Below are 20392 nucleotides of genomic sequence, written 5' to 3'. Positions count from 1 at the left end.
CTGGGGTCCAGGGCATCACAAGATGACAGGCAGAATGCGCAGGGGAGAGATGCCAGGCAGAATGCGCAGGGGAGAAATGCCAGGCAGAATGCGCAGGGGAGAGATGACAGGCAGAATGCGCAGGCGTGGGATTTCCGGCCGCGCACCTGACGTCACAGGCATACTAAAAGACAAGGGGGAGGAGGAATCCTATAGTGAAGACCAGAGGCAGGCTTATCTTCCGGGCAGCACACGCCCACAATCCGGGAGATAGAAGCTATAAGAGGATTTTTTTTTTCAAAAGGACCCATCATCCAGGAGGCATACAGGTATGGCTAATTTCAGCTCTATGCTACCTATATGCCCGTATTAATAACTATAAAACTCAAAAGGGCGACAGATTTCTTTTAATCTGCAGATATAGTTTAAGTATGAATGTTAATGGCGTCCTAAAGCAGTGAAGATACCATATTGAAAGCCCGGCTACTGGGATGAATTTAATTTTATGCCAGCTGTTAGTGCTGGGGTGTGGTAACTACCGCAGCTTACAATGTACTGAGCGGTGACTGAAGCCGATCCGGCTGGATCTCTATAACAGAAATAAAGTTAATTTCCTCCCGGCAGCACGGCTTTAGAATGTGATTATCCTGTAGGTTAACCCCATATCTGCTGGTTAGGTTTTTATTTAACATACCAGGTTACCTTTAAATAAAGAAAAGCTGCTCAGTGTAAGGCGTGGGACAGATGAACGTATGACGTCCGTTAGGGTTTCATACATATACATTCTAAAGTGTACATGAAATACACTTTTCTAGGTTAATAATGGAAATATAGTTGTAAAAATTGGATGCAAAGGCTCTTTCTGGGATCAGATATTTTAAACGCAGTCTTTTTTTCTCATTGACAATCGAACTGAGATAAAAACTGCTAATCAGATCAGCCCTATTGAATAAAATAAAATAAAACAATCACTGATCTCGGGGAGACCACTGCGAAAACACTGCCAGCAGCCAGCGAGGGCGCTCAAGACAGTGAAATCCTAGGTACATTGCCCCCTGGGAAATATGCAAATCAAAAAGGTCCGTGGAGCCTCTGTTAGGAATCTCCACACAGAAACCAGCCAGATATCCCTCCGGGAAGGACACAGCCAAGGAGTGGCTCTTTTTAGGAGACAACCATAACCACCATATTAAGTGGCCCTTTTAGTCAATATCCAACTTTTTGACAAGTTTAAAGATATGACAAGGGAAATACCAAGACCAGGTATCCATCCACAGACAGCTGTTTCGGGGTATTGCCCCTCATCAGTGTGGAGTAAGATTCTGGCTGGGTGGGAGCTATTGAATAAAATGGGTCAGTGAGCAGTCCATGTGCTTTCCAATCACATATTAGACCACACATATCCGATTTATATGCTCGTCTGTACCAGGCCTAAAAGAAAGGTCATTACAACCAGACAATCCGCCCCTAAAACCACCGATCAATGATCTAGGAAGTGGATTAGTGCACATTTTCACTTAGCAATAGTCAGGTTAGGGATTCCGGCATTTGCTTGTACAATTGTGTGTTCTTGGCTACCGTTAGGTATATCGTAGCGTGTAAAGCCCGCTTAAGTGCTTGCCTGTGTAAAAGGCCTTGGATGTTACATAACTGATTATTTGGTAGGTAGGGGGGTATAGGCAATTTCATTTATGTGGCATATTCGGACATAAGACTGACAGTTGAAACCCCTTCTTGGGCTCATCAATCTTGTGGATGCCCAGATCCATCATAGATGCTGTACACTGAAATTTGTGATTCCATGTTTTCAGACAAGAGCTTGGCTGGAAACAGGAGGATATGCCAAACACAATAAAAACATGAATCATTATAAAAAAGGAAATGGTTTTATCAAACAAATTCACCCTGGCACAATAAGAAGCTCTACTGGCTGACAGATAAAGCTAAAGGCAAAAGTCTGAGCAATGCTCCCACGCACACAATCTCTTCTGAGAGCTGCATGTGGGTGTAAAAGTGCAAGGCACTGTTATTACTCAGCGCTGTGACAATGCAGCCCTACCGCTCGCGGTGCCTGTAGTTTATGTTCCTGTGGGTGGATCTTATAATTGTGACTGCCAGGCAGGAGGATTTTTAATCACTCTTACCTTGAACTCTGTTTCGTTCACTGGATCCTGCTTGAGACCCCGGCTGTGATCCTCCTTGTGAGCTGGGCTGTGAACTTGGGGTGCTGGAGCTGGAGGAGCTTCCACTGCTGGTTCTTTGAATGGGGTTTTCTATGACAGTTTCAGTTCTCCTCAGGTCTGGGTTACTACAAAATAAAGAGCCAAAGATTTAAGTGTTTACACATGGTGTCTTGAGAAGCTCCGTAAAGAAGCCATATCTTATCTAATTGAAAATATCTCAATAAAATATAATTTTGCCATGAAACTACAGTTTTCTAAAAAGGGCATTTTCAGGTATGAAAACTAAATTCCTGACGGCTGTGGTCAGACTGCTGCAGCCCTCACCGATCCTAAGAACTAGGGTTCCTAAGCGCCCCCTATAAATGTAGACCGAGGTCAATCAAGCGCACTGGCACGCCATTCATTTTTATGAGTTTGCTGAAGACCAGCCATGAGTGCAGAGCAGCCTAGCTAGGTTATGTGTAGGGTTACCTTAAAGTACCACTCCAGCGTTTGTTTTTTTTAGTGCTGGAGTAATGCTGTTAACTTAAGGTCCCTGCCCCTAGTAATATACTCTCCTTTACTCTACGGTCCCGCGGCACCATTTTGTGACTGCAACTTCTAGCTAGCTGGAAGTCAGAATTTATGTCACAAGCTCTTCTTACAAGTTTATGAAAGGAAGAATGAGGCCAGAAAGAGGCTCTCATAGACTTGAATTGAATAGTGGCTTCCAGCATGCACCATGAAATACTGGAGCAGCCGGCAGGTCACAAATTGCCCTAGACCAACCGGAGCTGCTGGGGATAGAAGACGAAGATGCCAGAGGATGAGTATAGGACTAGGAACAAAGGAAATTTGAAGCACCACTTCAGCTGAAAAAAAAAATTGTAAAAAAATAAAAAGCTGGATTGCTAATTTAAAGAAGTATTCCCAAGTTAAAAGTTATCCCCAGTTCCATGGGATAGGTGGTATCTTCTCAAGAGCACCATGTGAATGTGACCTTCCAGAGATGGCCGATTGCTGCTGTCAGCAGGTTTTCGACACTCCCATAAAAATTAATGCAATGGAGCAGCAGTGCACATTATTAATCTCTGCTCCATTCATAGAGGGCTCTTTAGAGCCCCAGTTCACAGTAATAGATGAGTCCCAGCAGTTGGACCCACAGCGATCAGGAATTTAATCACCTATATTATGAATAAGCGATAACTTAATCTGTCACCAGGTTTTTAACAACTAACGTAGGGGCAGAGATCCTGATTCTAGCGGTGAGCTACTTACTTGTCTGCTTAGGGTAGCTTTTATAAAATCACTGTTTAATCAGCAGAAGATTATCATTAGAGGACTACCTGGCTTGCTGCCAGATAGTTCAGCATATTCATGAGTTCTGTATAATTGCTATATCTGCAGCAGAGAAAACACTGACAAAACAGCTCAGTAAGTAACACATCGCTGAAATCAGGGTCTCTGTCTCTATATTATGCTGCTCTCAGATGGGGTAGCAAATCCCTGGTGACAAATTCCCTATTAAGGTGGTCAGATATCTAACATAGGTATTCTTACAGACATTCGGTCACCCATACACGTGCATGCTCGGCTCAGTGTGCATGCGTTCTAAACAAGGATAAAGTAGGTAGCTTTTATTCCAAAATTGGGCAGTGGTGACCTGATAGACACCTTTTCCTAATTCTGAATGTTAATTGAATTTAGATTTTAAAGCAATTATGAAAGCACGATCATTAGGACGGCGCACCTTGCTCTCACGGGCTGTGTGCTCAGCCGATTGCCTAGATTGCTGCCATTCCCAGGGCAGTTCTTCCGGGCTAGTGCCGGAGATATCGAAGTCGTCCTTTGAGGCACCTGGAAGTAGAGAAATCTCAATCACTCAATATGATAAGATATGGACATAATGACATTTGGCAAGGCAGCCCTTACTTTACTCCACCACTGTGGCCCTTTGGAAAAGTCTATGAAGGTTATGCTCCAGGAATGGAGTCCTGAGAGTTAGGAGTTCTGCCCCGATCATTGTTGATACAGAAACATGATGCATGAATGCTAACGAACACAACCAGCTTTAATATCGATGAGACGAAAACACGCTTAATACATCTCTGTATGAAGTGTTAAGACGGTGGTATAAAATTCAATTATGTGGAAAATAATGACTTGCTTTTATATCGTGCTGTGAGAAAATTGGCTGGATGTATGAAACAATTACATTAATGCTCTTATTTATGTAATCTTGCATAAAGCTCTGATTCAATGCGCTGGTGAGGAATGCTGCCTTTGATGTTGGGCACACTTATGCATTTCAGATTAAAACAAAGTGCGTTTCAAAGACCAATGCCTCTGAAATATATTTACATGTGAATGCCACCGGCCACAGGCAGCAAAATAATACACAAGACTCTCGCTCTCTTCCACAATCCGCTCTACATTACTGATATTTTCAGTATATAGTTGACAGAACCATACAATTTCCAGATATTCTATAGATGGGATGAATCCATCAGATTACATTTTAATTTATCAAATGCTTTGTTTTCCCAATGAAAATGAACGTCAATGGGTTTTCCGTGCTTATAAAAATTATAGCAAAGTAGTTAAATTTGTCTGAGTGCTACCAATGTAATGCCAGCATAGATCAGATATAGTTATTTATTTTAATCATCTTGCCCGACTCTGCACAGCACCATTGCTTGCTATGGGTGAAATTATCAATGTAAAATACTACAGCTCCCATTATTCCATAGTCCTTCCAACAATGCCTTTATACACAAAGATTTGCACTGACTGCTGCCTAGCATGTGAAACACAATCCCTCCTGAGAAGAGGCATGTGATGTATTGTTCTACAACAGCTGCAGGCTTATACTGTAGGGACAAATTTCAGCGGACAGCAGATAGAATGATTTTAGCGTTTGTTTATAATGCACTGTGTGATCTTTGTTTTGTATTTTTCACTCATAAAATCCTCGCTGTTATGAGGATGATCACAATCTTTAAAGACCAGTAAATCCCTTTAACTTTATTTTAATAAAGGAATTTCCTAAATGTATTACAACAAAAATATAAAAATCTTGTATTGCAGACATAAGCACACCATAACCAAGCTTAATAAACATTAGTAGAGTGACCTTTGGTGGAAGATCTTCCTCCTGACGTAACCAAGAACTACGATCAAACTTCTCAATGCGAGGAGGGAGGGGAGGATTCTCAGAGGTTGGGTCTGAATTCTGCCTTGGCATCTCAGGCCGGTGAGAAACTATACCTTCCTGGAATGCAGACATGCCTTTTGCCGACTGTTCATGTAGTGATTGTGATGCTGACAGGGAAGGTCCTGGGGTTTTCACGGACACCAACATGGGAAGTTGCTAAAGAGATGATGAGGATAAGTTCACTGTTATGCTTCATGCAACAATCTTTTTATTCATAAAGATTAAACATACTTCAAACACTTTAAGACTTCGTTAATACCTTGTTTTAAGAAAAAGAGAGAAGCGCATATAGGGTAATACTGTATTTTAAAATAAAAAAGGGGCTGAAGGAAGAGGTAGCTCAGATGATTTGGTTGTGTCACAACATCAATAAATGCCCGTAGATTATTTGAATGCTGTAGTCAAGTCTGCAGATAGAAGAGGACCTTCTTCTGCACATAGATTGAGGAGAAGTAGGAGATTGAGGTTCAGGTTGACTACTCCTGTTTTTTACGACTACTCTTTTTCAAAGCAGTAAGGTCAACCAGAATGTCTACCTCCTACTTCTCAACATCTTGTTTTTAAAATCGTAGAATGAAGAGAGGCACTCAACCAAAATACAATCCAAGGTTCTTTATTTCATATAGGCCAAAATAGGCAGGGAGAGGATGAAGGATAGCTTCCCGCATATTCTCCCTGCCTATTTTCGTCTATATGAAATAAAGAACCTTGAATTTTATTTTGGGTGAGTGCCTCTCTTCATTCTACGATTTTGTCAACTTGCCTTAATAGTTCCATCTGGCACCCCCTATTTTTGTGTCCTAGCTCTCCTTTACAGCTAGTGATTTTGTGCTGTTATATTAACTCTCGCTGTAGTCAGTGGTGCTGGACTGTCTGTTTGCTGTTCTTAACATCTTGTTTTTGACTACGTCAGAGGTATAGGTCAGGGGAACTGAATTTTTAATTTTACTGTAACTTCACAATGCAGATTTAATTGCTGTTTTAAGGGAAATTAAGAATTTATTAAAACAGTCATATCCGAAAAGCAGAAAAGTCCACTGTAATTGGACAACAATAAGTAACAATGTCTCTACACTCAAACCTTTAGTTTTAGGCATTCAGTTATGACTTTTGAGGTCTTGAGGCAAACGGGAAATACATTTTGTTAGAAAAATATGGTGTTTTGTTTATTTTTTTTTCTTCAGATCTCCAGATCAAAGAGAAGAAATGTGATTGTTTCGACTGTACACGAGCTGAGTCGCAACCTGGGTTCACACTGATAAGACAAAGCAGTGCTAAGGCTATAAATGATGCAGCTCGATTGTGGACACAGCCCATATTTGAATTGTTCACAGCCGTTTCATCTACCATAAGGAAAGGACAGGAAAAAGATATTTTTTTTTCTTTTTTGGCATTTCTTTATAAATAGCAAACTATACCTAGGGAAGAGAGCAGTGTGAACAATTATGTTGAATGAGGAAGTACTAACATTGTTGGCTGCAAAACCATTTTCAATGACGACCTATTCATTTTGCAATAATTTCCCTATATGTTTATATAGCCGAGATACATAAATAGGTCACTAGGTGCAATGCTATGTTCATTAGGTTTAGCAGCAGTCAGCTTAGCAGGTCAAAAGGGAAAGTAGGACAATGGGTTTTACCAATTTGAGAAACATATCTTCTAGTATCCTAATCCGTTTTTTAATTTGTACATTTTTGCCACTTAATCTGAGAGCAGCATGACGTTTGTGAGAAATTCCATGCTTGCTGCTGACCGAGTGTAACCTATGGAGCTTCGTTTTCAGAACGAGGCTCCATAGGAATCGATGGACGTCATGGGACATCATACCATTGTATTAAATCAAAATTGTGAGCATTTCTTTTTAAATATTTGTAAATAATAAATTTTGGTGAACAAACAAGTGTAGACGAGTCTTTATTCACCATTGGATTGCATGAAAATGTAAAAGTTTTTTTTAACACATTGGTAAATGAGGCAGTATGGGGGAGTCTTTAATCAAATACAGTATTTTTTTTACTGTGTTTGTGGGTTTTTTAACTGTACACTTACCAAGTTAGCAATGCTATTGTCTAAGACGTCTATCCATTACCAACCGCTGGGCTTGAGGTCAATTATCAATTCACAGCTGACATCAACCCCAAAAGTATTACCCCCGATTGGCACCGCAACAGTGAAATCAGGAAAAGCCGGTCAAAGCACCAGAATGGCTGCGGGATTTTTAGGCTGGGAAGAGCCAAACAACAATGGGTCTTCTCTGCCTGATTATACCAGTCCCCAGCTGTCTGCCTTACCTTGGCTGGTTATTAAAAATATAAGGACAAGATAATTTAAAAAAAAAAAAAACAAAAAACGGCATAGAGTCCCCTAAAGTTTTGCTAACCATCAAAGGTAGAGAAGATAGCTGAGAACTCCAGCCCGCAGCTGTCTGCTTTACCTATGCTGGTTATAAAAAAAAAACCTACAGGGGACCGCAGATCATTTTTTTTTATTTATTCCCTATCCACACCTGTTTTATGGGCAGTAGTCATGCTCGTACCACAAATTTGCTTCCTTTTACAATCCCCTAGCCCTTACTATGAGCATTTTAAAGCAGCAAAATTCAGGTCCCCATTGATTTATATGGGGTTTGGCATCCAGGGTAAGGCGGGCTTTGCACGCTGCGACATCGGTAACAATGTGTTACCGACGCTGCAGCGATAGTCCCCGCCCCTGTCGCAGGTGCGATATCTTGTGATTGCTGCCGTAGCGAACATTATCGCTACGGCAGCTTCACATGCACTCACCTGCTCTGCGATGTCGCTCCGGCCGGCGAACCACTTGCTTATTAAGGGGGCGGGTCGTGCGGCGTCACTACGACGTCACATGGCAGGCAGCAAATAGCAGCGGAGGGGCGGAGCAGAGCGGGACTTAAACATCACCTTCTTCCTTCACCATAGTTGTCAGACTGGGAGAGACATGCTCTAATATTTTATTTGTGATGTTATATTAATTATTTTTCTTTTTGATTATGCATAATCAAGTTGCTTACGTATAATGATGACATTGCATATATTATGATTTTTTTTAATTTCATGAAATCATTTAAAAAAGTGTTATTGAAGATTAAAATGAGAAAGTAAGGATGGCATCTAGTTTTAAAATGTATTGAATTGTTTTGGACAGTTTTTTAAAGTTGCTATTATAGCGTGTATTTTTGTTGCTTTTCTTTTTTGGAATAGATTGATAGGGTAAAAATAAAAATTGTGTAACTTGAAATAAATCAAAATACAAGGGTATATATTTTCTCTAGGATATACTTGGGTAGGAGGGTACTACCAATATGTCCAGTTCTTGGTGATGCAGATACCAATACAGATGTATCTCCTAATACATTTTATTAAAAAGTTCAGGTTCCATCATATCTTCCTTCTTAAATTTGGTCTTCTATTACCACTATCAGGGCATCTACAAGGTGAAATAGCAGAATGTGCTGACAAAATTCTTGAAACCCTGAAACCCCCTCAATGGTTCACAATTGCAAATCAAGTCTAAAATCTTAAAAGGGGTTGTTCAATATTTATATTGCGGATTATATGTATGTTTAAACCAGAAATCGCTTTTGTTATTTCTTTTATATGACAATTCCCTACTATAATTTCAATGACATGTCTATATTTCTTTTTCACTTTACTTTCTGTGACATTTTGCTTGAGGGTAGTCTCAAATGGGACGTCACATGAGGATGGCCCTGCAGTCACTTCACCGTAGCCTCCATCACCCTCACTGAAACAGGATGTCATCATAGGGCGACGATGTGGCCACTTATTACAGCCTCCTTCATTCACTGTCTGATGACATACGCAGTGATGAAACAAGAGCGGTGTGACCGCAGCATCACAGCTTCAGTCACCGCCACTCACCAGCTTCTGTGCCCACTCTCATCCCACTGTCAGTACGATTAAGCCAGAATTGCAGCCATATTATGGACGAGAAAATACGGCCACTGCATGATCGTGTGAACCTTCCTTTTCGCATTATAAAAGGCATGGGACTATAATAGTAACTATTTAATAAAGCAAGTTCAGCAAAACCCATTTGATTGTCATTTTTATAGCATTTGAACCTTTAAATACATAAAGTTTTACCTGTGGGTCTATCGGTCTGTGCATTGGCGGTGTTCGTGCTGGCTGCACCCCACTGATGCTAAATGATTCAGATCTTGGTGGCAGGTTTGGATCAGATATCCTATTTTGTACTTTATGCGGCATTGCAGGGGAGCTCTGACGGTTGAGACGAGATCGTTCCTCTACCTGTGCAACAGGAAAATAATCAAATAAGCAGAGAAAATTCACTCTTTGTGTTTTCATTAAAGGACTATTTCTATCTCAGCATTTTATAACTGAGAGAGGAATAACTCATCCAGACTCCGACCAATGCAGGTGGTCTGCGGACACAGGAGACAGTGGCTGAGCTACGCTTTTTCTGTAATTTGCTTAGACATTAATGACAGTTACAAAAAAAGCTTAGCACGGAGAGTTCAAGACTTATGGAAACAGCCAGAGGTAAAAACAGCCCACCTCCTCTACCCACATACAGTAAAGACGAAGAGTTGTGTCTACTGTATACCCTGTGTAAGTGGGAAGAGGAAGCAGTTGAGATATATTTTTGTGAAAAAGTGCAGGTACTCATTGGGAGTGCTAGTAATAATACTTTATTATTAATGCATTAATTTCGAGAAATTATTCCAAATTTAATGTGTTCCTTAAAGATGTACTGCAGAAAAAGGACTCAAAAGGATTGGCAAGTCTGAAATAATAGGTAATTATTTTTAGTTTAAAATGCATAATTTAGGTAAAGAAATAGCCTTAAAGAAACAATGGAGAAAGAGCAAGAAACAAAGAGCAAGAAAGAAACATAGAGCAAGAAAGAAACAAAGAGCAAGAAAGAAACAAAAGAGCAAGAAAGAAACAAAAGAGCAAGAAAGAAACAAAAGAGCAAGAAAGAAACAAAGAGCAAGAAAGAAAAAGCGAGAAACAAAGAGAAAGTAATAGGAAAAAAGAACGGAGAGAAAAAGCAAGAAACAATGAAAGAATAAAAAAGCAAAAAAAAAACAAAAAAAGAACAAAAAAGAAAAAAGAAAGGAAGACAAAAAAACAAAACAAAAAAATAGATTCTAGTTCTCAATATACATGTTATGTTTGTGGGGATAATAATAATAATAATAATAATAATACAAAATATTACATATTACATTTTGCAAATTTTTTAAAAAAATAGACATTTGTTGAAAAGGGCAATTTATAGACTTCCGTTTTTTGTTTTTTTTTTTTAATATAAAGTATTGTATAGATGAGTATGCTATCCCCCCCAAAAAAGCACAGCAAAATCTGACAATGCATTCTCAACTGTAGAGAACACATCAATGCATAGATTTAGAATACAGATAATAAGTAATAGATGGAGAGGGCAGGCAGGTTTACACTGCCTTCCTGACCAAATCCTTTACAAAAAAGAAAAGCTGCCGTTATTATTTTATTGAGGGGATGTTAAGTAGGTGCATTCAACAGCTATTTTTAATCTTGTTTTTTTCAGCAGAAAAAGGTAATTCTTAAATGTAAAAGGTATGCACTTTTTCAATATATTTTATGAATAATAAAATTAAGAATGTAGAAAAATCAGAAATAGCAGAAAAAAAGAAAAAAAAAAACAGCGGCAAAGAAAAGAAAGAATGGCCACCTGTTATACAGGACTTGTGTGTCTGTTTTTAACTCATCATTAATAACCTCCATCATCGGTAAGTACATACACAGTTTCACCCTTGTAAGACACAGTACCACAATTTTCTGTTTGCTTGCCATGCACGCAATCTAAATGATTAGAATATTGTGCCCGAAACATGCTAGAATAAAAAAGAAGACACTACATAGATGAACACACAGCACACTTCTATAAGAAAGAGTATTGCATACAATGGACAGAATTGCAGAAAGGATCCTTATTAACCACCACCAGCAAATCACATTCAGAGACAGAATTAGTGCGTGGGTATACTCCACAAACTATACAAATGGCAGTACAGTCTAACCCATCATTTGTCTTTGATTTTTTTAAATAGTAAAATAAACAAATTGCAGATGATCAATCCTTAAAATAAGAGTTTGGCAAATATTTTTGCATGAAATACCCTTAATATAAAAGAGTGACTTCAACACAAGAGAAGCCGTCTTGTGGGATGAAGGACGCTTTGTTATTCTGGCTGCATGCACTGATGACAAATCAGCAGTGACTGGCAATGTTATACTTCTCAGGGATTTACCATATATCCTTTATATTACCTAAAACCAGTGGTGGGTGAACCCGAACTGTAAAGTTCGGCATCCATACCGAACAGCAGGTGTTCGGATCCCATGTTACAGGGCTGAGGGTTCCAATAACCATGGGCTTCCCCAGCCTGAGGATACCAGCCCCCATATGTCAGCTTTATCTTGGCTAGGTATGAAAATTAGGGGGACCGCATATTTGCATATTTTTTTTTTGTTATTTAAATAATTAAAATTTAAAAAAGTAGCATGCGATTCCTCTTATTTTGATACACAGACAAGATAAGCCCAAAGCTGGGGGTGGGCAGCCTGTAGCCGTGGCTTTATCTGTGCTGGTATCACCATAGGGAGACCTACAGCATTATTTATTTATTTTACACTTCACTATAAGCACGCAGGCAGCGCCTGTGATTACAACCAATGACAGGCGCTGTTAGAGAGGGTGGGAGGCGTGGTCTACCGGCAGCCAATAAGAGCCGCCGGTGGGTGGGGAAAGCAGTGAATATATATGAGGACTGATGAGCAGACACGGAAGTATCATTACAGCCACGCAGGAGGCTCTAAGTATATTCTCCTGCTTTAACCCTTTTATTTTACAGGTAATGTTCAGGTCCCCATATACTAAAATACAGTTCGGCATCCGGGAGATGTGGGGATTCAAGTCCGGTTCCGAATGAGACTATCTTTTAACGTCCAACTGGACCCGAACATCTGCGGGTTCGTTTTAAATTTTTATTTAATAAATCAATACATGAAAAGAAGCAACTCTGTAATATATCTTATCAGAGAAAGCTGCTTTTTTCTCTGCCAGAATTGATCAGTCATTATCAAAATTCTCAATTCTGAAGTAAAATCTGTGTCCGGTGAAGACTTTCCCATCATTGAGAGGAGATGGCAGATGTTACTGAGGAGATTCTAAGATGACAAGAAGAGCTAGAGGCAGAGTGAGGAGCTAGAGGAAGGAGCTAGAGGCAGGGGGAGGAGCTACAGGTAGTAGCTAGAGTCAGGAGCTAGAGGCAGAGCTCCGCCCCCTCCTCCCTCATATCTAAATAGAATCTCATCAGTAACAGTCCTCCATTACACCAGCGGTGGATACAGCGTGTTCTTCTCCTGATTCCTTTTGCAGCTAGACCTGGCTATTGCCTGACCCCGCATCTATCAGCGGGGATCACCATTCACCTGATCAACTAAGTCAGTCTTTCGCTTCTCAATAGAGATTTGTCTGATACCACACATACTGCATAATATCATATTCCATTTTTATGCACAAGCGTTGATTTTCTGTTGATCATCACGGATTCATTTAACCCCTTGGGGTACCATATCCAATTTGTTTCTCCAGGAGTCGAGCAGCTGTTCCTGCTCTTTATCTTAGTTCCTCATTCTCAGTCTTCCTGCTTCATTCTTTATTATATGACATTTCACACATGCTTCCAGATACATGCTATTGACCCTCATCTTTTCCTTGGTCATTTCTGACTGCCTATACACAGCTAGTTCCTCTGACGAAGGTCAGTATAATCGACCGAAAGATTTCAATTGAACTGTTTGCTGTGAATAATAAAAGTCGTCTACTTTCCATATTGGAGTGCCTGGTTTAATCATATTTATCTTTACGAAGTTGGAGCCTATCAGGGCACCCACTCCTTTATTAGAAGTGCCGTGTTACTTCAATTTTAAGAGCAAGTGAAGGGCACTTACTTTGCAGGCATCTTTCGCCTATTTCCAGGGGTGGATATACCAATTGGTGCAACCTGTGCAGTCTCACAGGGCACTATTCATATGTGACTCAAGGTTTAGGGATTATTCTAATTATAAACAGTAGTTCTTCCCATACAAAAATTATTTATTAGCGATACAAAACTCACAAAAGTGATTGTCACACCGATTAGTGGAAAAAAATAGACAATACAGGTATCAGTTTGTCTCAGGATATTATTACAACATCCTGTACACCTTGGCCCTGGATACCAGGGGCAAGGTAGGAAAGTGATGATACAAACAAATTGATACAATTTAGATAAAGCACTGTAGCACAGGTAGGGACAAAGCGATGCAAAGTATGAAGATGGTCAGATAAACAACCGGACTTAACTTTTGACCGCAACAATATATCCAGTCAGATATGAATTTCAGCTTTTTGAAAAGCCACTCATGGGAAAACGCGTCGAGTCAGAGACAGACCTCATCCATTGTAGATGGCTATTGTTTCACTTAATGAATAAAGGGATCTGGACATCTGTATAAATGCGACATATGGATATTGATGGACAGCAACTTCTCTAACGATAATTACACAGCCTTCTATTATCTGTGAAATTCATATCTGGCTGGATATATTGTTGCGGTCAAAAGTTAAGTCCGGTTGTTTATCTGACCATCTTCATACTTTGCGTCGCTTTGTCCCTACCTGTGCTACAGTGCTTTATCTAAATTGTATCAATTTGTTTGTATCATCACTTTCCTACCTTGCCCCTGGTATCCAGGGCCAAGGTGTTGTAATAATATCCTGAGACGAATTGATACCTGTATTGTCTATTTTTTCCACTAATCACTTTTGTGTGTTTTATATCGCTAATAAATCATTTTTGTATGGGAAGAACTGAAGTCTCACAGGGGCCTGAGAGGTAACGGCGCCCACTTCTACCTCCAAAGGAGTATTTTTGTCACTGACATAATTGGGTGCATTTTAATAAGCTATTGGACTGCAAAAGACCCATGTACTGTTCTTGCACAGGGGCCCTCCTCTGTATCTGGCTAACAGCTAAATTTATCTAAGATTATGGGGACCTGATGTCCTGAATGAGACATGTTGAATTTTAGAGCCTTTTAGATACTTTTGTTCTTGTAAAAGATTGGTAACCGCCAGGGCTGACTAGCAGTGACGTTCTTCCTTATAGCCAATTAATTGACATGAATGCCTTGCCAAGCCAAGTGCACATTTGGAAGGAGGAGGGTGAAGAGAGTTGGGGAGTGGATGATTCATCAAACCTTTTTCAGAATACTGGCAAAACACAGTTAGAAAAGTTGCAAACTTTTTGCGCAACACACAGCAAAATGAGTTGGAGTTGAGCAGGAACTTGGGGTTCTCAGGGCAAGACTATGCTCATCCATTAAATTCAGCAAAAGGGGCAGCATTTTTTTGACAAAAATGCTACTCCAATCTCACACTGGTACAGCTTTTCAGGCAAAGTGCAAGCCCCTGAGAAGGTGCCCCAAACTCATTAATTGGTGTAAGCCTCACAATGAATTTGGCGCATTGTACTCCAATTAGCCCTTCATTATTACTGACGTGTGCAATGTTAGTCTTAATAAATTAGCCCCATAGTGTTATGATGACAATTTATGAACATTTTAGCGCTCAACTTAAAAAAGAACATTTAGGCGTTTTCGTGGTGCAAATGTGGAGTAGGTATATACTGCAGCAAGATGGTCTATATAAAGTAAGAAAAAAAAAATGTTGATGCACTGGAAAAAAAGTGAAAATAGAGGGGACACCAAACATGCCATGCTGCAAACTATGAATAAGCAACTTGAAGTTAAGATGATATTTCATGATGGGCTAGGTCAGTAGAAGGGGATAGAGAAGGTGAATGGCTGCTCAAAGACATCACTCATGGTTTAACAGACAGTTGCTATAGCCAGACTTAATTTGGGCTGTGAGGCGCTAGAAAATAATGGCATATTTCAAGGATAATTCAAGTTTCAATAAATAAGACATATTAATTGCATTGTGCATTTGTTTTTCAGATGAATTCCTAATGGTTTTCAAGATCACTGCTTGTTGTCCGCCATTGGGATCTTTGGAAATGAAAATCTGTTTGGATCATGTAACCTGTATTAGAAATAAATGATTCTAATACATCATATAGTTCTTAATGGGCTTGTAAATGTTATTTATTACACTATGGACAGTTATTACAGTTTGTACTTAAAGATCTTTTTGTACTAAATAGTTATTGAATTTGGCTTTATTCTAAATGCAACATCCTTTTAACGAATGGTAAGTTTTGGTATGTCCCTTACATCAGCTGGAAACATAATTCTGTCCGTAAATTCTGACTCTGAGGACATTAGATTGCCAAGGGTGAGAAAAGCTGGACCCATGACGATTAGTTGATCACTGTGCCAGCTCCTCCATGAAAAGAGGCTGTCTCCATTAGAATCGTTGTAACTAATATTTATGACAATGAAAACAGCACATAATTCATTGGCACTTGGTTTAAAAGTCATTCCTAAACTTGAGAAAATATTGCTGGTAATTGGGGTATAACAGACCTTTGTGCCGATGATATGGCCTCCTACTTTACAGAGAAAATAGAAAATATCTGTCAGGAAATCAGCTCCCAGCCACCAAGAGCGGTTATTCCCATCCCTCCCTACATCTCCTCTGGCTCACTCTCCACATTTGACCAAGTCACAGAAGAAGTCTCCAGGCTCCTCTCTCTCCTCATCCTACATGACTGACCCTTTTCCCTCACATCTACTCCAGTCTCTCTCCATTCGTCACTACTCACCTAATTAAAGTCTTCAATCTCTCACTTCTGGTATCTTCCTCTCCTCCTTCAAACACTTTTTTCCATTACTAAAAAAACACCCCTTCTCTTGACCCACCCTACACAAACAATTTTAGACCAGTCTCCAATTTCCTCTTCATCTCTAAACTCTTGGGAGCGCCTGGTCTTCTCCCGCCTCAGCTTTTACCTTTCTACTCACTTTTTTCTAGATCCATTATAGTCTGGCTTTTACCCTCTACATTCTACAGAAACTGCCCTCATTAAAATGAGCAATGACCTTTTGACAGCAAAATGTACCGGTGACAACTTTATGCTTATTCTTTTTGACCTCTCTGCAGCTTGACACTGTTGACCACTATCTCCTACTTTTTATGCTCCACTCAATCGGCCGAAAGGACACCGCTCTCTCCTGGTTCTCTTCCTATCTCTTTCAACGCTCTTTCAGTGTATCATTTAATGGCTCCACTTCTCACTATTGGGGTCCCCCAAGGTTCAGTCCTTAGCCCTCTTCTCTCTCTACATGGCCCCAACTGGACAGAGTATCAGCAACTTTGGCTTTCAGTAGCAACTTTATACTGATGACACACAACTATACACTTCATTCCCTGACCTTACCCCCACTGTACTACAGAACACCAGTGACAGTCTTTCTGCTGTTTACAAAATCATGTCAGCTCTCTATCTGAAACTCAACCATTCCAAAACTAAACGTTTTATGCTCCCGCCGTCTACTCATCTCCCTAAATCTAACATCTTTCTCAATGTGTGGCACCATGATAACGCCTAGGCAGCAGGCTCACTGTCTGGGTGTTATGTTTGCAACTCATCTTTCCTTCCCTTCCTTTATACAATCTCTTTCCCACTCTTGTTGCTTGCACTTGAACATCTCTAGAATCCGCCCCTTTCTCACCATGGAAACAAAAACCCTTACCGTGGCCCTGATCCACTCCCAGCTTGATTACTATAATTCTCTATTAATTGGCCTCCTCCTCACTAGACTTTCCCCTCTCCAGTCCATCCTTAAGGCAGCAGCTGGGGCCACCTATCTGGCTAATCGTTACTCTGACGCTTCTGCTCTGTGCCAGCCATTGCACTGGCTGCCCATAAATTATAGGATCTAATTTAAATAGCTTGTTCTCACCCACAAAGCTCTCCAAAGTGCAGCACGACCCATCATCTCTGTTTATCACCCTACTTATTTTCTACGCTCCACAAGCAACTTTCGACTAACATCCGCAGCATTATGAACCTCCCACTCCCGACTCCAAGAGTTCCCCTCAGCTACACCAATTCTTTGGAATGCTCTACCCCAAGAAATTGGGACTAACCACAACTTACACAGTTTTAGGCAATCACTAAAAACACATCTTTTTAAGGCGGCCTATCATGTTGCCTAATCAAAGTCCTTTCATATATAGCCTATTCAATACTTCTCTAAATATAATTCTCCATTAAACTCTCCTCCACAGCCAACGCATTACAAATATTGGCTGGCAACTGGCTCATACAGCCTTTTATCTATCTCAATTTGCTTAAGATGGCTGGACCATCATAGTTAATAAGTACCTGTACTTCTCGTCATGCCCATCTCAGCATAGATTGTAAGCTTATGAGCAAGGTTGTCATTATTTTTGCTTTAATTATTACATAATTTATAACGGTTACTAATGAGTGTTTGCTTATGAACCTCTGAATTGTAAAGCGCTGCGGAATATGTTGGCGCTAAATAAAGAATATTATTATTGGGGTAGTAACTAGAGTTGAGACTTTTATATAAATATATATATTTTTTAGTTCCTATGATTAGTATTAAGTACTGTACATAATTAATCCTTAAAAATGAGTTAACAATAAAACCTAAATAAAAATGAAGTCTGAAAAAGTCAGAGCACATACTGCCAAAAGATATGTACATAGGAGTCATAGTTCAATTGTACAGAAAATAGGGGTAAAAAATGAAAGCTGATGATGCAGAAGGAAACACAACAAGTAAGGGACATGCGGACATATAGAGCATAGAGCAGTTAGTAAATGGTAGTAAAGATGGAGTAAAGTGACCGCCTCCAAGGGAGATGTTAGGACTTAATGCTACAAATGACTTTAGAGATTAAGTTGATCTTGAAGCCACCACAACCAGTTATTATATGAGGTTAATACATGCTTATAACAGCAGGTATGACATTTTTTAGATGTCTTCTATTAGCGAGACTCCCAAGACATACACTATTTCATGCATGACCTGTCTGCCCGTGAAGTTACACAAGAAAAGCTTGTGACTACATCCCCTGTGCCTTCGCAGATGCCTGGTCAATGGTTCATGCATGTATGTTTTAGTAAAGATTTGAAACACTCATGACCTTGGTAAATCCAGTGTCCCTGGCAGGACTACATCCTTGTGATCGGGACCCTTTAAGGGACGTTACTGATTTCCTCCCTGGTTCATTTTCTTGTGAGTTCACTTGGAGTAAGAATCTCACTTCATCATCTAGAGATTGCACGTCACTCTGTGTTGCTTGTGACCAGGGCCCTGATTTGGAAATCTGAATTGAAGGCAATAACATGGGTGGAGCTAAGTTGTCCATTTTCACACGACCTGATGCTTGCAGGTTCTGAGAATTTGGCCTAGTTGAGGGTTGCCAACTAGTAGATGCATCTTTGGTTACCAGGGGCACCTGCTGCTCGATAACAGGAGTGTGCTGCTGCTTAGCTGGAAGAACAGGCGAATTACTAAGAGATCGCTGTTGAACCTGGGAGTGGGATCACACAAAATTTTACTATTACAACACAACATAAAAAAACTCACAATGACAAATTAGATAATTTAATGGAGCATGCACATCACATTCCTTAATGACTCTGGCATACAATGTATCTGTATGTTAATTTTACTTGGCTGAGTTTCTGTTAGCAATGGTTTCTTGTAACATGCAAAACCTATTACATTCATGTTAGGCTGAGGTTACTATGTAAGGCTGCTCCCTGGAAATATACCTACTACTCTTTGGCGTACAGCATTTAAATCAACCAGCTACCGATTTAATAGGCAAGTGCCATTTTTAAAAAGAATAACCAAGAGATCTAAAAAGAAGCATGGCTGTCCAATAAGGATCATAAAATTCTGCTGTTCCCATCACCCAGTTTGATGCACTGCAAAAGCAATGAACTAAAAAAGCAAACACCAATGATCTGCACAAAGAGAGCACTTACATCTGTAGGTAAAGAAGACCAGACTTGTCTATTTTAGTAACCATTTGCATTCAATATTCATTGTGGAAGTATCATTTCTGATAACTGCGTGTGGCGTTTCTCTGATATTAGTGTAAAAGCACTGCGATTTAATAGGGCATGTGTCCCTTCATACTGATGCCAATATCAGACGCTGCAGGGACACCCAAATCTGCTAACATCAATTGTCCATTTATTCGTAAGTATTCAAGAATAACAACAGAGGAACGGCCCAATTGTTCTATAAAGAGGTTTTCCAGGCACACAAAAACAGATCTAGCTGTCTTTTTAATGAGTCCCTAAATGATCTTCATTTTAAGGGAGATTTCCTTTTTTAGCTGCCTGCATCTTTGTGGTCTGTGATTATTTTTATTCTGTACTCTCCCTCTATTTCTCTAGACTACATTTCCCAAGATGTGTTCTCTGACTTCACTGCCAGAAGAATCTGTCAGACAGATCACTCACTCCCAGGATCAGTGATCGCCCACCTCAACTACAAAGCACCATTTTGAGACTTCTAAATGGTCTATATAGTCTCAAGATGGAAAAATCGCTGCCCAGAGTTTCTTTCTCCTTAACACTCAACATTTCACCTACTAATATCCAGTATATTTGCATGAGCAAAGAGCCATATACTTAATAAATCTGTGAACCAGCATTCTGTTCTCCCTCCCAGTATACATAAGTCACTAGGGGATCACTGAACAGATCTCCCATTTCTTCAGTGTTCAGACCACACTGCACTTAAAGGGACTATCAGCACAGGATGACTGTTCACATCAAGTACAGGCGCTCGTGCACCATTGCTGGGTTAATAATTTAAATTCACCTTCCCACCTGCTTATTTTCCCTCAATCACCACCCTCCACTCTTAAGGCCACGTCTCACTAAGTGACATCGCTAGCGACATCCCTGCTGAGTCACGTTTTTTGTGACGCAACAGCGATCTTTCTAGCGATGTCGCAGTGTGTGACATCCAGCAATGACCTGGCC

The 20392-nt window shown here is 40.1% G+C and overlaps 1 protein-coding gene across 7 annotated transcripts in view; it reads right to left on the bottom strand.

Annotated features, from left to right (window-relative positions):
• TNIK (TRAF2 and NCK interacting kinase) overlaps positions 1-20392 on the bottom strand; it is a 434420-nt gene that overhangs the window by 73315 nt on the left and 340713 nt on the right. For 5 of the 7 annotated variants that reach the window (XM_075340626.1, XM_075340619.1, XM_075340622.1 and 2 more), the window contains 5 exons: positions 18532-18921; positions 9483-9647; positions 5275-5511; positions 3892-3998; positions 2124-2287 (listed from right to left, as the gene is read on the bottom strand). In XM_075340626.1, coding sequence (XP_075196741.1) covers positions 2124-2287; positions 3892-3998; positions 5275-5511; positions 9483-9647; positions 18532-18921 — 1063 coding nt within the window. The remainder of the gene's footprint in view (positions 1-2123; positions 2288-3891; positions 3999-5274; positions 5512-9482; positions 9648-18531; positions 18922-20392) is intronic. The other 2 variants (XM_075340624.1, XM_075340625.1) reach the window with 1 other exon arrangement.

The sequence above is a fragment of the Anomaloglossus baeobatrachus genome, chromosome 3 (assembly GCF_048569485.1).
Source record: "Anomaloglossus baeobatrachus isolate aAnoBae1 chromosome 3, aAnoBae1.hap1, whole genome shotgun sequence".
In the NCBI taxonomy this organism is placed as follows: domain Eukaryota; kingdom Metazoa; phylum Chordata; class Amphibia; order Anura; family Aromobatidae; genus Anomaloglossus; species Anomaloglossus baeobatrachus.
This window is presented reverse-complemented; position numbering and strand designations above follow the sequence as displayed.